The sequence below is a fragment of the Melanotaenia boesemani genome, chromosome 11 (assembly GCF_017639745.1).
Source record: "Melanotaenia boesemani isolate fMelBoe1 chromosome 11, fMelBoe1.pri, whole genome shotgun sequence".
NCBI classification, from domain to species: Eukaryota; Metazoa; Chordata; class Actinopteri; order Atheriniformes; family Melanotaeniidae; genus Melanotaenia; species Melanotaenia boesemani.
This window is the reverse complement of record NC_055692.1, coordinates 32,308,375-32,326,851: the sequence shown is the minus strand read 5'-3', so window position 1 is coordinate 32,326,851 and position 18,477 is coordinate 32,308,375. Positions and strand designations below refer to the sequence as shown.

Below are 18,477 nucleotides of genomic sequence, written 5' to 3'. Positions count from 1 at the left end.
GTCTCTAAGACAGCACTTTCATAATGGGAAAAAAACCGATAACATACTCAAAAGATGGAAATCCAGGGGTTGTACAAGTTGAACAAGACTACTTGCCAATCCAGTTGTGATTCCAAATTCAGTTTTAATCTTTTTTTTTATGTGCCTGAATGCACCACTACGTCAAGCCATGACGTAAAGACGCATAGCGTTTTGACTCAGAGCTGGCACATGTGTAAGTTTTGTTGATAACAATTGGTTTTGCGGATAATCAATGATAAATTAGAGTTATTCTTCTAAAGTAAACTATCTTTGTGTTATAGTAGGCTGCGTCACGTGGCACTGCACTGAAATAATTTTAGCTGGTTTGCTGGTGACCAAACTGTTAGCTTAGTTAGCGTAATGAAAGTTAGCTTAAATTTGTGCAGACTACTACACGTTTCAGTTTACGGTTGTTTTTTGTTTTGTTTGTTTGGGTTTTTTGTTTGTTTGTTTTTAACCGACACATGACAGCGTTCAACATTTGTCTACTTTTTGCACCATCTGTTGCACCGGTGCAGTAACGTAATGTAGAAGAGGTGATCATCATGGCTTGGAAGTCGAAGACCCGTAGTCTACAGGTGTTTGACACGGAGCTGAGCGCTGACACAGTGGAGTGGTGTCCTGTTCCAGACAGCCATGACATCCTGGCTTGCGGGACATATCAGCTGCAGAAAGGGGTAAGATTACACACCTTATTTTGTGTTTTACGAATAGATCCCTACACTATAAACCGAAATCTAGCACTTAAATCTACTTAGACTCTTTATTCATTTAAAAAGAGTATATTACAGCTTGCTGTTACTTAGTGTGTATATGTCAGACTTCAGGAATGTTTAATGTCTTTTTGTCTATATCAAACTCTCCCCGTCCCTTTTATTCTAAAGTGTTAGTTTTTATTTATTAAACAACAAAATGAATCTCAAATAGCTTAAGATTAATCCATGCATTTTCCTCAAAACTGATGCACTAAATCTTTAAAGCAACATGAGCAACTATTAAGTCTTGCATTGGTCTCCATATATTCTGAAACATCTTTGTTTACATACTTGCTATTTACTGCTATTAAATACATAAGAATTACACTTTATTTGAGCATGTGGTTGAATTTGGGAACTTTGGGAATGGTATATGGAATATTTCATAATGTTGCTGAAGTACACTGCCAGTCCAAGGTCTGGACACACTTTCCCATTAAATACAATGGGAAAGTGTATCCAAACTTTTGACTGGTAGTGTAAATGCTTATTTATTAGTTTGTTTGTTTCAATAAATCTGTCCAACCCTTAAACCTTGCATCCTGCAATCTCATTGTAATCTGAACAACATCACTCTTGCTGGTATGATATATGTCATTTCTACATATATGTTGCAGGGGGGAGAAGCGAATGGCACCCCCAGCCGGACCGGTCGCCTGTATCTTTTTGAATTTCAGCGAGATGGAGCGATGGGCCCTCCGCTTGCTGAGCTACAGCGCATGGACATGGCAGCTATTTTAGATATGAAATGGTAAGGAATCAGGTTTGACCTGTGTGGTTGCAGTTGTTGCCATCTCCTTCCCCGTTGTCATTGCTTTGCATGTCCTTACTGCAGGTGCCACGTGACTCTATGTGAGAGGCCAGTGCTGGGAGTAGCAGCTGCTACGGGGGAGCTGCAGCTGTACAGACTGTCAGATAGCCAGGTGAGAAATGTGGCATCAGAAGAATCAGTCTGATGGTTTATATGTTAAACATTTAGCTGAAGTGTGTGGTGTCCATGAAACAGCTGATGTGCTGAACAGTTATTTTGATGAGTGGTTAGAGGAGACTGCCTGGTTGGACCTGACTGAAAGACTTGGCTAATTCACTAGAATTACACTAAATAACTATTGTGAGCAGAAAAACATTTCCAGCCTCGAGGCAGATCGACCGCAGCAAACAGAGCAATATGTCAGGTTCCACTCCTGTCAGCTAAAAACATAATCCTGAGGCTCTGGTGAACACATGCTCACCATCCCTGAAAAATTGAAGACTGGAAAACATAAACTGGTGTGATTGCTGCCCATCAGTCATGATCGGAAAGCTGCAGTCTGTTTGAGTTTTTATGCTCATCATGTTCATTGTACAGCTTACCAGATTCTTACAGCTTCTGCAACCAAGTTCAGTGGCCTTCCCATTTTCTAATAGATAAATCTTGTAGAATATGTCATATAATGTGTTTTTAAATGGTAAAATATTAGCTATTTGAAAGCAACAGGAGGTGTAATAATCCATTGCATTTGCGTCAAAGCTGGGAATAATTTCAGTGGGAGTGAATGGCACAGTGAAAGTCCTGTCACCCCTGCTTGTAAACCAAAGCAGAGTTCCAGGATTTAAAAGAAAAAATGTGGGGAGCGTTTTGTTTCTGTTTTTTCTTAATTGGTGCAGCTGGAACACCGACTACCTGGTAATGACGTTGCTTACTCTCGACCGCTCGGAATGGGTCGACATGCAGATCAGAAAACCTGAGACTTTTATTAGATGGTTGTTTTGTGTTTTGGCTGTGCAGTGTCATGTTGGCTCACGTAGGTTGGATGTCACTACTGCGTGCTTCTGATTTAATGAGACACAACCTGACAGATGTGCTAATAAACAGTTTATTAATGCAGCTTTCACCACTTTTTATGCTCAAAGCAGCCATCGTTTGTGCCAGGGGTGGTAGAACCTTTTTATATATACGATATCTTAACTACAGTATCATAGTTTAGAAATGTTTATTAGTTAGTTTCTTGTTAGTATAAGCTGAGGTTTTGCGGATATTCCAGTCAGGATGTGTTTGTGATTCATTTGTGTAGCTGCTGATGTGGCAGCTTGCTCTCATGAATGCCTGTTTCTAGTAGGAAGGCGGGCGCAGTCTGCAGACTCTGTGCAGTTCAGAGGTTGGAGCAGAGCGGCTGGCTTTGTCATTAGACTGGTCCACAGGAAGAATGGACAGGTACTGTAAGGTTACAGTGGCTGTCAGATAATTATGACACGTTTTTGAGGTATTGTAAACCTTGTCTTGTCTTGCAAGCAGCAGTGACATGCGAGTGACTTGCAGCGACTCTGCAGGCTGTGTGAGTGTGTTCTCCCCGGCCGACGGTGCTCTGATGGCTCTGTCTCACTGGAAGGCCCACGACTTCGAGGCCTGGATCACAGCCTTCTCCTACTGGGACACGCAGCTGGTTTATTCTGGTAACACGGATCAGAATTAGATTCTGTCATATTGACAGATGAATACGTACATGGCCGTCTCTGGTCACTAACATCTTCAACATTTTACACAAACACAGATTGTCACTGTAACTGATAAGTGCATATCACTTTATTTTAGAGTTGCATACACACCACCTGTGTAAGTGTGTGTACTTTCTACCCAGGTGGCGATGACTGCAAACTCAAAGGCTGGGACCTCAGAGTTGATCCCGTCAGCCCTGCTTTCACCAGTAAAAGGTAGAAAACGCCAGTGTTGGTGTCAGCACTCATGTAGAAAGGTCCTTTCTGGTAAACATTCTAGTATTTTCTCCTAAAGGCACTCAATGGGCGTGTGCAGCATTCACAGCAACCCCCACCGGGAGCACATCCTGGCTACAGGCAGGTTAGTATCCTCATGCAGACAGAACCTGCTGGTAGAGAAATTAACTGACTGGTGTTCTCACTCTCAGTCTTGTGATCTTGTGCTTCTCCAGTTATGATGAGCAGGTTTTGCTGTGGGATGGCAGGAACATGCGGCAGCCCCTCAGCGAGAGCCCGTTGGGTGGTGGGGTTTGGAGGCTGAAGTGGCATCCAGCCAATCCGCACCTGCTGCTCGCCGCCTGCATGCACAATGACTTCCACATCCTTCACTGCCAGCAGGCTCTAGGTTGGTATAAAACAGTGGTTCTCGGGCTTTTCTCATCATTGTTTCCCCTGTGGAATCATTTTTCTACCCAGTAACCACTAAACCAGGAATGTCAATTTACATTTTATTTCAAGTGCCACATTCAGCACAGTTTGCTCCACAGTGGGCCAGACCAGTAACATAAACACATAATAACATATAAATAATAAAAACTCCTCATTTCTCCCCTTGTTTTAGTACAAAGAAGTACAAGTACATTATTTGGATGTTTACATTTAACGAGCTGTCGTTTTAGAAAACATATCAAGAACAACCTGAAATTTCTGAAGAAAATAAGTGCAGTTTTAACCATATTTTGCCTCAGTTACACACTTTTATTTTCTTTATTTACACATTTTACTTTATTTTATATCTTTATTATGTATATCTTAGATCAGAATTTTTTTATTATATATATATATATATATAAAATATAATATTTTCTATTTAACATTTGTATATAAAACTGATCATTTATTTAATTAATTTATTAACTTCATATATATATATTAAATATGTTTATATTATATGTATTAGTAAAGTTTTACTCATTTACAAATGTATTTTTACTTCTAAATCACAGTTAATCTACAACATCACAAAATATTTAATCATGGTATCTGGAACTGAAAAAGACAGTATTTCACATTAATATCAGAGTAACTTTTTGTAAGATCTAAAAGTCATTTTAAATGTTCATACGTGTACATTTTCACATGTGAGTAGTAATCCTGACAACCTGAACTGAGTCGCCTCATAATGCATGTAAGTATGAAAGATAATAAAAGATTGAATAAGTTATCTTTTTTTATGATTTTCTCACGTGGAGTGTCTCCAAATAAATGTACCATCTGAGAAACACTGGTATAAAAGACTCTACTCTCACTTCCGAGCATCATTTATTTATGTATTTTTGTTAGTTAACTCGAACACTCATCTTTTATTTTGTTTTCCTGATTCGTTAAACTTAAAAAGACTGTACTTTACACAAGCACTCGATTTTAGAGCCGCTGTGCCCAAGTCCTGCAGGTCCTTGAGATCTACTATCCTGCAACTTTTAGATGCAACCCTTCTCCAACACAGCCGAATCAAATGAATGCCTCATTACCAGGCCTCTGCATGGATGAATAACATGTGGAGGAGGGGATTCAGCCATTGGATGCAGGTGTTTTGAAGAAGGGATGCATCTAAAAGGTGCAGGATAGAAGATCTCGAGGACCGGACTTGGGCTCCCCTGTTTTAGACAAAATAAATCAAAATTTTTTATTTATAGTAAGTTGTATCAGTGATATAGTTTATTTATTTTTCATCAAATCTGTCCATTGTCCCAGTTATGAGAAATACCTGTTTTTCTTCAGCTTTATAAATTTAGAGGCTTATTTTATTGGTTTCTGACATTTTATAGAGTAAATTCTGCAACATTTTGAGGATACTAACAAAAGTTGATTGGTTAATGTTTTTGTGTGTATTTAAGAGAAAATAGACTAGTTGATTAATTAATTTGATTAAAGCCTCACTACTAAACTTTGGCAGATTTTCTGACTGTGGCACCTCCTAACATAGGCAAGGCATCCATCTTGCATCCTGTCTCTTTTCTGAGCTCTCTCCAGCTACTAGAAGTCAGTCTTGTTGAGTCTTGTCTCTTGCTCTGTCACTTTTTCTTTTCCTCCCTTCCTCCAACAATGTCCTGTTGGTTTTCAGACAGTGTGCGTTCAAAACAGCCAGTGTGTTGATGTCCAGTTGCTGGCATGTGCTGTGATTTTCTGGGCCGGGGAAAAACTGTTGTAAAGTACAGTTTCTCAGCGTTGATACACTGCAGGGCTCCAGGAATGTGCATAATGAATGCTATTGTGGCATTCAAAAAAGTCATAGGCTCAAATTTTAAGGTCAGAAAGTTATGTGGTGTTGCTCTGGTGGATACACGACCATTCACTCATCTTTGATTGTGTAGCTCTGCCTGACAGAAAATGAAGGATCACTGGACGTCAGTCAATGTAGAAGTTAGATAAACTGGTGAGAGCAAATTCCCCCCAGGCTATGACACTGTTGACTGAAAAAATGCAATAGAAAGGGCAAACAGAAAAGGAATAAATGTAGACACAGCTGTAGTCACACCAGAGATTCAGTTTTCTTCTCTATAACTGACTTAAGCTTATCTACTATCATTTTCCACTGCAGAAAAAAACAAAAAAAAAACAAACAAACAAACATGTTGAACATTGCAGGTTGTTCCACATGTATGTGATGCTGCCCTCAAGTGGCTGCAGACAACTATAACAGGTGGATGTGACCCTGCAAAGCTTCCTGCAGACTGGAGTCTAGACCAGGGCCACAGTCCTGCAGGTTTTTTAATGCATTACTGCTTCAACATACATGTCTCAAAGTCAGATGTAGAGTTGCTATAAATGATGACTTAGTAAAACTAGCATAGTCTTTAAAAATCATCAGCCCTTAACCTACAAATATTTAGTCATGAAAAATGAAATGAACTCTGTTGAATTTGAGAAGCCAGAACCTTACAGTGTTTACAAGTTTTGTTTTAAAGTTAACAGAAATTGTTTGATTACCAATTATGTAATTTGATTATGTTGTGTTATGATTGACCTCAGTGGAAGTGGTTTATTCCAGTTCGTTTTGTTTTGAATTCAGTAAATATTGACAATGTAATAAAGCTCAGGTTACACATTTCATGACTGCACATGTTAAATGACACCATGAGAGTGAATGTGATGTACAAACAAGTTTAAGCACTAATAACATCAGGAAGGAAACAATACGTCTCAAGGTTTTTTTTAAATAACCGTTTTTGTTTGCTTGTCATTGACCAGAGGGCAGTGGTGGAGCTTGTCCTGTTGTGGCCTCCTACATCCTCCACAACTCCTTGGCGTATGGAGCCGACTGGTGCAGGCTGTCCCTGGACAGTCCTGCTCCTTGCTCCCCTCCCATCACAGAACCAAAGGAAAGCCTCGCAGAGAGCAGAGGACACTTACGGATTCAGTACGAATCTCCCACCGCCAGTTTTGACACTTCCTTGGAGGATGATACTGGACAATACATCCCAGAGGGACCTGCAACGCCCACAACCTCCCCTACTTCAGGCCCAGCTGTCAACCCTGACCAGGACGCTCCCTCGCTGTCCTGTCTGCTGGCTAGCTGCTCGTTCTATGACCACATGCTCCATCTATGGCGCTGGGATTGGACTCCAGACGACACTCAAAAGGAATCGAATCTATGCTGATCGAGCTGCAGCAATATCTGAGATGACACTAAAAATATTCTTTATCAAATTCCACCATGTACCCGAGTAGAATTTATAGTTGAAATACAACATAGACATGATGCACTGTCATTTCCTTCACTTTGTTTATCCAAAATGAGTCGTCAACCCTGGATTAGCCTCACAGAATATACTAGTAAAATCATCTATTTTAATAATGACAGTTTTTATATTCAACTGTTTAAAATTCTTATATTCCTCTTTACTGTGGAAGCAAGAGCAACACAACTACCACCGCATTATGAAACAACTTAAGAATGACCAGATTTAACCGTACCCATGCAGAATGTGTAAATGTGGCGACCATCAGCCATAATGGACATGTCTTCCTCTTTTACCTCCTCTGCCCTTCAGGGGGCTTTGTGCTCTTCAGGTCAAGTGTTAGACATTTAAGTCTCTTTAATTTTAATAAATGTTTAAGTGTGCTGCTTGCCAAAGATCTGAGTTGGTGAAATCCATATGAGAATTGTGGCAACAACATTTCAGTATTTAATACAAATTTTAGGATACTTGCTTTTCTATTACTTGTATAACTAATTACCAATAGAAATAAAATGATTTCTACTAGACATATATTTGAATTCAGGAAATTGAGATGTCAAAACAAGACAAAACATTGGTTTTTTACATCAGTCCTTTTGATTGCTAATATGGTAGTCAATGTACAGACCTGCAGTTTGAGTCATGCCCTTTAAATTTTATTGAACAGTTCTTTTAAATGACAAGGCCATCACTTAGAAAAAGTTTACAGTCCCATCTGTGGTGATCATCCTGTAAGTGTCAGATCAGTTTTTATGTTGCATTGGTCTCCAGCAGCCATCCATGACTAGCGCACATAGTTCTTAGGATACAGTTTGAAGAGTTTCCCTTCCTGCGTGGGCTCAAATCCATACTTTTCCAGCTGGTCTTTGCTAAAAGTGCCCTCTTCAAAATCTTTCTTGATCTGAGGGGCGACAACTTCATCAAATAAACTTTGTGCTGTGACTGGTGGTTCTGTTCCTTTTGGTGCACGGTATGACACATATGGCTTAAGTTGGAATCCCTCCAAACTGGGCACCACAAACTCAGGAATCATTGCCCGAATTGACAGAAACTTTCTGCTGGAGAGCTTCAGTCCAGCGGGCCTTGAACCTCTGCCTCTATTTTGAGTCTTTGAACCACGCTTGCTAGTGAACTCCGACATTCTGTCGGCTCCTCTAACCAGACCTCTTAAAAGCGTGGATAACACACCCATGCTGCCACGGCGTTGTTTTCTCCTAGAATTCAGAAAATATGCAGATTAAAAAATATTGTACATGCGGACAAGTGAGTCGTAACATTGGCTGAACCACACCACCATAGCTTTGACTTTAATTGAAAAATACAAATGTAGAATGTAAAAGAGTATGATGGGAATATATTTATTTTTTTATAATTTTTAATTTTAGACAACATAGATTTAAAATGCACTTCAAACAGATTTGACACTATACGTGCAGTATGGTTTATTTGCTAGTTAGCACATTTACTGTTAAATCGCCTTTTATGTTATAGTTCTAAATTAACTTTAGGTTTATAAAATGTCACTTTAATATACGTATATTATAGATAAAGTCTATTCTCACCTTGAGCACACTGTCAGTCCGTAGCGGGGTCCTACACAAGCTAAATTTCTTCGCTAAGTATTAAAACGTTCAGTGATTGGCCGAAAGTCATCACCATTCACCAATTAAAATAGAAAATACTGGTACTGCGATCGACGTGACGTCAAGTAAAGTTGGAACACGGCAGTGCTGAAGGCTCAGGAAACGAAAAGGTTTTGGCCTTCAAAGTAAATACTCATCGTCCGTATTGTGTTTGAACGATTAAATTCCCTATCAATGCTCAAATGAACTGTAGATATTATTTTTAAGTAAATTTTAATACAGATACATATCCTCATATGTATTTTTTCCTGTATGTGTTTCTTTATTTCTATTTGGACAAGTCGTGAACTTTCGTCAACAGCTTTATTTTGATAAGTAACGGAAGTTAAAGTAATAAGCTCTAACGTTCACTAAACTGTCTATACACTTGAGTTACTCATGAATACACAAAAACTTTGGCACATGAAAGGTACGTAATTTGTTTAATTAAAAACTTCAATCATTCTAGTTAGGTTCGTTAAATATGTGATATTAACACGCATTTGGCACATATGCAGACTGTATTTTGTTGTTGTTTTTATGTTGACTTTTACTGACTCGTCCTTTTGTTGTGTGCCGAGATTAAACACTTTTCCACGGTCTCACTGTCAGTACATCCTAAAGAAAATTTGCTGTTTTCAATATTATCATTTAGTTTATCCGCATATGCATACAGTTCGTCGAAAGAAGCTTACATAATTAACATTTTCCGTCACGCTTCAACATAAACCCCCTGAGATGTTGCAAAAGTTAACCATTTTTAATGAGATTTGGCGCAAAAACACTGCGAGATGAACGCAGTAAACAAATAGAGGACATTTGCCCCCACTTATATTTCACTGACGAGCTTTGTACCCTTCTTTGGCTGTAGTGTAAAAGAGTGTCCGGTTTCAAACACGGGCTGAGAAGTGCAGGTGATCTTTAACCCAGATTTTTGGTTTACTCTGTGATCCCGTGTTAGTCAGCTGGATGTACTCCGCTAGGATCCTGGAGTTTACCATCAATATATGATATAAATACTTGAATAAAACACATATTTACATTTTCAGTAGATAATAATAGTTTTAAACGAATTTCCAAATGAGGTGTTTGATTTGTAATGTTTTTTTTTTAGATCATTTTGCCATGAGAGACTGTATTGATTTTATCTTTTTTAACAGACAGCAGCCATGGCAGACAACGATGAAAAGTGCAGTATATACCCAGTATGTCATTATTCTACTCTACTATTCATTTTAAAGCCTGAAAGTAACAAGGCAATAAAAGCCGTCTCAGATCCAGATTTCATCCCACTGGTTCTGATTCTGTGTTTAATATTTCAGGGACTGGTTCCATTCAGTAATGAGCTCAAAGCCAAGATGGAGCAGTTTGTGGAGGAAAGGACAGAGGCCAGTTTGGTAAGCAATGACAGTCTCAGTCTAATTATTTGACTACAGTATTCTTGTAACAATATAAATTCTTAAAATAAAGCCACAGTAGTTCATGTGTATCTATACTGTCCCTTAGCAGCTGGAGGAAACTACTATCCACCACGGTGATGTGGTTGCACTGCAATGTAGAGTGCTTTGATATTAGGTCCAATTTGGATTTTGTTAACTAAAGAAGAATGTTTTGTGTGTTTTTCTCTAGTGGATTTCTTTGTTGGTGGGAGCTGTGATTGCCATTTCATTAGTTGGGGTTGTCGTGGTGTTTCTGTACAGAAGATACAAACTATCAAGTCAGTACACACTCATCCTGCAGAGTTGCACAGTTCATCTGTATCTAAATAATTCTGTGTGCAAAACTACACCTGAATACAGTGTATTGCTTTGATGTTAATATAATTTTATCAACCATGAATAGTAATGCGCAAGAAAAAGTCTGAGCATTACAGCTAAAATGGCTGGATTTTTTTTTACAAGATTAAACCAAACTTATCGTATTTGAATGGACTATTATCTGGTTGTTGCAGAGGAGGAGGCTGGTGTCCCTCACTATCGCTTCAGAAAGAGAGACAAAGTGATGTTCTATGGCAGAAAGATCATGAGAAAGGTTTGTGCTGTCTTAAACATCCCAAACAGTTTTATCCTCTTTCTACAGACACATTTACACACTTTGTCACCCATTCCATACACAGTAGTTCGGTTTTTTCTGTCCATGTTTAAAGATACAAACTCATTTATGGTCGTAATTCTCCCTTGGTTTGATTTGATCTCACTAAATGCATTTCAATAATTTTCATCCAATGCAGTATTTTAATAAACCCAGTACTTCAAATTTCATAATTTCATGTAAAGCAAAGAATAAAACTTTTCTGATTCTTCACAGTTTGCAGGTCACTATCAAACTGGAGCGTATTACTGATGCTGATCAGCTTAACTCATTTGATCAAAAGGTCAGATTACCTGAGTAGTATTCTGCTGATCTGCCAGCTCTTTGATTAAATGAACTTTTAGCCATTGTTGCCAGCAGATAATTAAATCTATTCTATCCAAATTGTGTAAATCCAAAAGAAAAGTCAGTCGACACCACTGCGTGCACAGCTCTGCCCTGCCACCGATGAAGTTTAACATTAAATATGAAATACTGGGTCAATTATTATTGCACATCAAGACACAGACATCCCCCCCGCAGTAATCCCCCCTCCGTCGCATCCTGGAGGGTGAATGGATCAGACCAATTTTTTTTTTATTTTTTATTTTTTTTGTTCTTGAGGCCTTGAGAACAAGAACAAAGTTCTCACTTCTCATGGAGTATTAAGCAGTTTAACTATGCTCTATCACTGCTTTGCCATCACTAGCTGTGTTTCCATTAGAGTTTTTCACAAAATAAAAGCTATATTTCTAAAATTTTGACAAAATACAATTTTTTTCAGTAGTACTGGAGCACCTCTCGTGGCTGTAGATGGTAATGTTTGCTCCTTGTTCATGTCAGTCATTATGAATTAACATTTAAAACGTGTTAAATTGTATATATATATATATAAATATATATATATATATAGTCACACCTGACTAAGTTGCAGGACCAGGCAAACTATGAAAAAAAGTGCAACTTATAGTCCAGAAAATAGGGTACTTCGCTGCTTTCTTGTGTCCTGAGTGTGCACAGGGCAGAGACTGAGTGCAGCTGAAAACGTGATATCAGTGTAACTCACTGAATCCAGGGCTATGTTTGATATCTTTTAATGGACATTTAGTGTAACATTTAACAAAATACTTCAGTGAAAACCTCATTCCTCGCTGACATTGCTATGTCATACTGTTTCCAACAAAAACTGAGTTAAATGCAAATTATATGAAACTTGTAATGACTAGATAAAGAAAAAATATCCTTTCCAAATGCTGCATTTACAATTTGTAAATTGTAAATGAGCCCACTAAACTAGAGCAGGACTTTGAACAAACTAGTTTAGACTCAGGGAACATGAAGTAAACTTGCCACTGATGAAGGAGGTTAATAAATCATTAATAATCCTCTTCTTGTAGTTATTAATACTGGTAGCAGTTTCATTTTGATCTGGTATTTGAGCACTTGTAAAACATTTGTCTTTTGAACCAATTTGCAAACGTCTTTGTATTTCCCTGTTTTGCTGCTGCAGGTTCAGACATTGTCCACGACTCCTGCTTCCAACTCAAACTCAGCCTCCAGGCAGAGAGTGAGGAAGAGGACCAAAGTCATGTCCATAGCTCGCAAGTGAGGCTTTTTTTTTATCTAAGAAAAGCTGTGAAAAGTTAACTCCTTAAAACTAATCTTACTTCTGGATTCACATTTTTGGATGGTCAAAAATACTTTTATCAGAGGAAAAAACCTGTAGCTTCAAAATTCCGTGGAAGCAGAACGAAAGGCAGACCTGAAGTTAACTTCAATAAATGAATTGAAATCTGGTGCAAAGGTTTATTCCATCAGTCAAACTAAGAACAAAAATTTGGGCTTGTGTGGATTTTCTTTGATCAGCTTCTGTTCATGTTAGGATCCTGCGATTCCGGCGGGAGCCCCCCACCCTGCAGCCCAAGGAGCCTCCTCCATGTCTGCTGGAGGCTGACTTGACTGAGTTCGATGTGCAGAACTCTCATCTGCCCTCTGAGGTGCTGTACATGCTGAAAAACGTCAGGTTGGTAAGAACCATTGTCCTCCTGGACAAGGTAGCAGTTTTTATGCATGTATTTTTCAGGATGGATGGAATCACAGTAAACTGTTTAAAATCTTTGCGACTTGTTGCAAAACAGTGTGAAGAGAATCTGGTCTGACAGGAAGGTTTGACTCAGCGTAATACAGCTGTGCTGTTTTAATTCAGGGTGCTCGGGCACTTTGAGAAGCCTGTCTTCCTGGAGCTGTGTCGTCACATGGTGCTGATGCAGCTGCATCAGGGAGAGGGACTCTTCCGACCTGGTGACATTGATGACAGCATTTACGTGGTCCAAGATGGCCGCCTGGAGCTATGCATCCATGAGAGTGTAAGACGCAAATGTTCACAACTTAACAGTCTATCAGCTCATTGGTGATAGTTCTTTAACCCTAAATGGTGGCAAATAAAAAAGGTTTAAGACTTGACTTAAAAGAAAGCTGATATAAATGGATTCTCCTGATTTAGTTTTGACTCTCAGGATGGAAAGCGGACATGACCTAGATAATTTTAGAAGCCTCTGTGGTTCATATGATGTCAGCTGATCAGATATACATGTTGGACCAGAACCTTTCAGTCTTTTACACCAGCAGCATGATTTTAAATAAAGTCTTTGGTGCACAGGAAGCCATTGTAAAGATCTGGAATCTGGAGTATTATGTTCCCTTTCTTTGGTCTTTGTGAGGACACAAGCAGCAGCATTCTGAATTAGTTGCAGTTGTCTCTGTGATTTTTTTGAGAAACCTGTAAAATGTTATTACAGTAGTTAAGACTACTGAAAACAAACGCATAAAGACGTTTTTCTAAATCAAGCTGAGCCATCAGTCCTCTCATTGTAGATATATTTTTTAGGTTGTAAAAGGCTGATTTGGTTCCTGCTTTAATATGGCTGTTAAAATTTACCTCCCAAGATTTCTGGAGTGATCTGTTGTTTTTAATATTACTGACATAGCAGGGCACTAATCTTTTGATCCAGCAGAACATTCTAGCACACCTGTGTATTAATTTGACCGAGGCACACACTTAAGGCTTATATAGCACCAGCCTGCTGGTGAGACAGTTATATAGAGCTGAGTGTCATCAGCATAATTATGATCCGATATTTTCTTTGTTTCCATGATATGAGGTAGTGGAGAGGCTGAACAGTAGGGAGCCCAAAATGAAGCCTTGGGTAACTCTGAATGTCATCTTTGAGTAGATCTGTTTACAAGGGATATGCACGATTGATCGATTAGTCGAAACGGTGCACAAAGTTGACGGCTGTTTTTGGAAGTCGATTGATGTTTTGATGAGAATTATGTCTCAATGTGCAGAGACATGGGGCCTTATTTATCAAACTGTGTGTAGCAAAACAAACTACAGGTGGCATCTGCTGCGCAAAAAGAAAATGCTGCGCACTTCTACTTTCAGATTTATCAAAGCACGTCCTACACCTGTTTCCGTTTATAAATCAGAATCAACTCTAAAGCGGCGCACGTGAGGGAACGCCTTCCAACGCCCTCATGGCGGACATAAATGATCAGGTGGATGCCCATGATACATATTCATCACATTATTTCTATGATGGCTCGGGAGTGAAAAGGAGGGGAAAAGTGGAATTTTTCGAGGTGTAAGACAGAGATCCTGATGGGCCATGTTGACAAACGTAAAAATGTTTAATGGTTGGGCACGGCGTGGGCATTACTGGTGTCAGAAAGACAGAATAGTGGCAGCAGGTGGCTGATGCTGTCATCGCAGTGTCAGAAGGAAAGACACGTCAGAGACATCGGAAAATGTGGCTGGTTATCTCAGTCAGTAGAGCATCCGTCTCCCATGCGGGAGGCTGAAGTTCGATTCCCAGAGTGGTGAATCGCTTTGGAGAAAAGCGTCTGCTAAATGTCAGTAATGATGCCGGTAATTTGTTTAGATTTATAAAATAAATACGTAAAGATACATCTGAGATTGGTAGCAGTTTATTTAGTGTTAAATAATATTTCTTTCTAGCTGCTGGGTGCTCCAGCTGGGTGGGCGGTGCAGAGGGACACAATCACCGCTATTAACGAGGTGGACAAGGCATTGCGGGAAATAAAGACTGGACAGAAATTAGGACAGCAATTTAAAACACCATTGGTGTTGCAGTTTCCGGTTTTCCCAGATTTTGTGCGTACGCCTGAATCCGAGTTGCCATGGAGGTAGAAATATTTTCTCATGAAGTTTGTTTTTTTTAAATCCCAAAAGTTGACTATGATTGACGTACGCTGGTTTTTGTTCCTACGCCAGCTTGATAAATGAGGCCCATGGTGCTGTTTACAGTGCTCGGTTCTAACAACAGCCCTCTGTAAGGTTGAGCTAGAGAGGGGAGAGAGGTGCACAACGCAGGTATGAGAGTCGGGGAGGGTGTCAGAGCAGAGAAAGTTAGCTGTGAGAAACTGTCTGTTTAGTAATGAATGCTTTTGCTACAAGCTTCATCAATAAACACCACACAGCTCTTCTGGTTCCACCAGAGTCCCATGTCTGCTTCACCACTGCTGGCTAAAGTAAAGGGAATTCATCCTAAAGCTAGCTGCCGTTTCACCCAGGAATAGTCACCTCGCCTCCTCCTCCCAGCCTTGGTTTGGAAGTGGAAACTTTAACAGCTCTTTCTGTCGCGAGTTTTCAGATATAGTGGAGGCAATAGAACAGAGCTTCACGCTTACTAAACCTTCACAGAACTTGTCAGCTTCAAAAATCACCTAAAATGCCCATCCCTACTATTTACCAGTTGGTACACAGTAGTCCCTGTCTTTCAAGTATGATGGGGGACAAGAGAGTCCCACCCAATTTTCTGTAGATAGGCAGTTTTTTTAATGAATTGGTTTGCATGAATACAGTTATTATAAACTGAACTAATGTGGATTTGTTTTAATTGAATTACAATGAGTTTCTTGATTTGGTGTCCCCAACGTTGGCTAATTCAGCACCTGTCTTGCATCCTGCCTCTTCTCTGAGCTCTCTCCAGCCAGTAAAAATCAGTTTGATCATGTCTCTTGCTTTGCCACGTACTCGCTTTCTTTTCCTCCCTTCCTACGATAATGTCCTCTCGGGTTTCTTTGCTGAATCACTGATATCCAGCTGCTAGCATGTGACACAGTGTTGTAAAGTAAAATGTTGTCGTAATGCGATGTGCCAGGATGAAAGAAAAGTTGTCAAGTGTGGGACTGAAGGGCAACAACTGCTCCAGGATTGTACATAATAAATGTCATTGTGCCATCAAAATAAGTCAGAAGCACAAAGTTTTAAAGTCAGAAAGTTATGTAGTGCTACTAAAATTAATAAGGACAGAAATTAAAACAAGTAAATATCTGATTTTCACATTGTTGGAAGAATACACATCATCGCATAATTTAAAACATCAGTCTTAGATGATCAGATCGCTTGTTTCTATGAAGGTAAACAGCTGAACCTGCTCACATTAAAGGCATACTGCCTGCAAGCAGAAAGCAAAACACTGAAGAGCTGCATGATTTGCATGTTACACCTTGAAATGGAAAAAATACTATTGGATATAATTTATATCCTTATTGCAGCCAAGGTTATAAGTCATACGCTTTCATTTTATTAACTGGATTGTACTTCATGTTAAACTGCTTAAATTATTTCCTTATTGTTGCTCTGGCATCATCTTGACACGTGGTGATGTTGTGTCTCTGCAGGATGGTACTGATGCTGTGGTGAAGGACGTGCTGCCAGGAGACAGTGTTCACAGTTTGCTCAGTATCCTGGATGTAATCACTGTATGTCTGCAGTCCATCTCTTCGTCTTTGCGTTTTCCTTTTCTTTCTTTTTAATTAACAGCTCTGTTTTTAGAAGCACCTTTCTAATCCAGTCTCCTATTTCAGGGTTACTCAGCTCCTTACAAGACAGTGTCTGCAAGAGCTGCAGTTCCCTCCGCCGTCCTGCGTCTTCCAGCTTTGGCATTTCAGTCCGTTTTTGAGAAATATCCCGAAACTCTGGTCCGCGTCATCCAGGTAAATCAGAGCTGAGTGTTGCTCCAGTCCATTAATAGGCAACAAAGCACAGACATGTTTTGCATTTCAGCTGCATCCATGTTGTCGTGTTTCTTTCTGATGCGGCAGATTATAATGGTGCGTCTCCAGAGAGTGACCTTCCTTGCCTTACACAACTACCTCGGCCTCACCACTGAGCTCTTCAACCCGGTACTGTTATTTCATTTCTCTAATAAACACAAATGATTCAGCAGTGAACAGTGTTTCCGATCAACTCATGTTATAGCTTTGTTTTTGTTCTGTTTTAGTTTTGTTTAGTAATTATCTCAAATTAGATGCTTTCCTCTGTAACATTTAGTTCTGCTTTAGTATTTAACAAACTACAACCTGTGATGTGCATGTTCTCAGTGTGCAGCTGACAGTACAAAGAAATACAAATGTCATGTTTTCTGATAGTATTTTTTTTTTCAGAATGATATCATCTCTGCTAAGACAAAAAATTTCTAATTAAAAGAAGAAATTTAACGATTCTTACATTTACTTTGGTTTCTGTTTCATTTTAGACAAAATGAAAACTGTAGATTTTATTTCCAGTATTTTTTTAAATCTGTTAATATGCATCCATCTCTGTGTTTCAACACATTTCAAAGTTGGTGTATTGAAGTTTTTTTCACTCTTTTCTTTCCTTTTCACAGCTCTTGGTTAATGTGCAGTTCAGATTTCCAGATGTTATTTTCTACCATTCTTCCTACAAACGTATCTTAAGGTTGTACCTGTACTGCTTGTTGGTGGTGTATTGTCCAACAGCCGACAGCGGTTAACAGGATGCTACGTTTGGTCTGTGGCTGGAAGCACACGGCATCCATTTCTCCCAACAAAGATCTAGAATACTGAAAGGTCTAACCATAGTCCAGGTTTCCACTGTGTCCATCCCAGATGCCTCAGAGTCCAGAGAAATCAACACAAAGCTTGTTGTGGCTGTCTGCTGTTGATGAATGATGGTTTTTTGGTCTTTTTTCCTTTATACGATTTCTCCAGATTTTCAGATTATTTTATATTTTCTTCCGTCATGGGAGAAAGATGCAAACCCCTTTGCATCTTGCATCAAGAAAAGGTTCTTTCAAACAATTCAGTGATTTTCTCACATATTTGTTGACAAGCTGGAGATTTTTTCCCAGCTTTGCTCCTTAAAGTCTCAGCTCTCCAAGGATCCCACTTTTCTATCAAATTATGATTAAAATCACCTGAAATCACCTTATTACTCATTCTAAATAGCTTCCATCACAACCTTTGTGTGTTGCAGGCCTAAAATATGTGCTGTCTACAAAGAAGTAAAATTAAATGTAGGAATTATCGTATTTTTTCCCATAAAGTATAAACCTTTCCTCTTTTTGCTTTGTTACAGTAGCTTTTACACAAGCCTCCATAGAATGTGATCAGGCTCATCCATCGACATGTAATATGTAGAGGTTAAGTGACTGTTGTGGACTCAACTCTGCAGAATTATATTAGTTTATTCCATTTAATCAGTTAAACTTGAGCCTGTATTGAGTTATAGATAAATACTGATCA

The 18,477-nt window shown here is 39.1% G+C and overlaps 3 protein-coding genes across 5 annotated transcripts in view; 2 read left to right on the top strand and 1 right to left on the bottom strand.

Moving 5' to 3' along the window:
- Positions 1-151: 151 nt before the first annotated feature.
- dph7 (diphthamide biosynthesis 7) lies at positions 152-7,596 on the top strand. Its single transcript, XM_042000243.1, has 10 exons — positions 152-214; positions 540-698; positions 1,394-1,527; positions 1,612-1,699; positions 2,876-2,970; positions 3,052-3,209; positions 3,395-3,467; positions 3,547-3,612; positions 3,704-3,876; positions 6,723-7,596. The coding sequence occupies exons 2-10, from the start codon at positions 567-569 to the stop codon at positions 7,130-7,132; spliced, it is 1,329 nt and encodes a 442-aa protein (XP_041856177.1). The 5' UTR covers positions 152-214; positions 540-566; the 3' UTR covers positions 7,133-7,596.
- A 262-nt stretch (positions 7,597-7,858) lies between these two features.
- mrpl41 (mitochondrial ribosomal protein L41) lies at positions 7,859-8,865 on the bottom strand. Its single transcript, XM_042000244.1, has 2 exons — positions 8,776-8,865; positions 7,859-8,427 (listed from the first exon to the last, which is right to left on the bottom strand). The coding sequence occupies exon 2, from the start codon at positions 8,403-8,405 to the stop codon at positions 7,998-8,000; it is 408 nt and encodes a 135-aa protein (XP_041856178.1). The 5' UTR covers positions 8,406-8,427; positions 8,776-8,865; the 3' UTR covers positions 7,859-7,997.
- Positions 8,866-9,206: 341 nt separating this feature from the next.
- The window catches only part of pnpla7b (patatin-like phospholipase domain containing 7b), a 28,558-nt gene continuing 19,287 nt past the window's right edge, over positions 9,207-18,477 (top strand). For all 3 annotated transcript variants that reach the window (XM_041999172.1, XM_041999171.1, XM_041999170.1), the window contains exons 1-11: positions 9,207-9,265; positions 9,996-10,040; positions 10,158-10,232; positions 10,465-10,552; positions 10,787-10,866; positions 12,416-12,510; positions 12,788-12,928; positions 13,112-13,271; positions 16,612-16,692; positions 16,798-16,926; positions 17,035-17,115. In XM_041999172.1, coding sequence (XP_041855106.1) covers positions 10,005-10,040; positions 10,158-10,232; positions 10,465-10,552; positions 10,787-10,866; positions 12,416-12,510; positions 12,788-12,928; positions 13,112-13,271; positions 16,612-16,692; positions 16,798-16,926; positions 17,035-17,115 — 966 coding nt within the window. In that variant the 5' untranslated portion in view covers positions 9,207-9,265; positions 9,996-10,004. The remainder of the gene's footprint in view (positions 9,266-9,995; positions 10,041-10,157; positions 10,233-10,464; positions 10,553-10,786; positions 10,867-12,415; positions 12,511-12,787; positions 12,929-13,111; positions 13,272-16,611; positions 16,693-16,797; positions 16,927-17,034; positions 17,116-18,477) is intronic.

Bases quoted from the DNA above. Each gene is read 5' to 3' on its own strand.
- dph7 (XM_042000243.1), top strand. From the start codon at position 567: ATGGCTTGGAAGTCGAAGACCCGTAGTCTACAGGTGTTTGACACGGAG. The intron at 1,528-1,611 runs GTAAGGAATCAG...TCCTTACTGCAG, and splicing joins GCTATTTTAGATATGAAATG to GTGCCACGTGACTCTATGTG. The intron at 3,613-3,703 runs GTTAGTATCCTC...GTGCTTCTCCAG, and splicing joins CACATCCTGGCTACAGGCAG to TTATGATGAGCAGGTTTTGC.
- mrpl41 (XM_042000244.1), bottom strand. From the start codon at position 8,405: ATGGGTGTGTTATCCACGCTTTTAAGAGGTCTGGTTAGAGGAGCCGAC.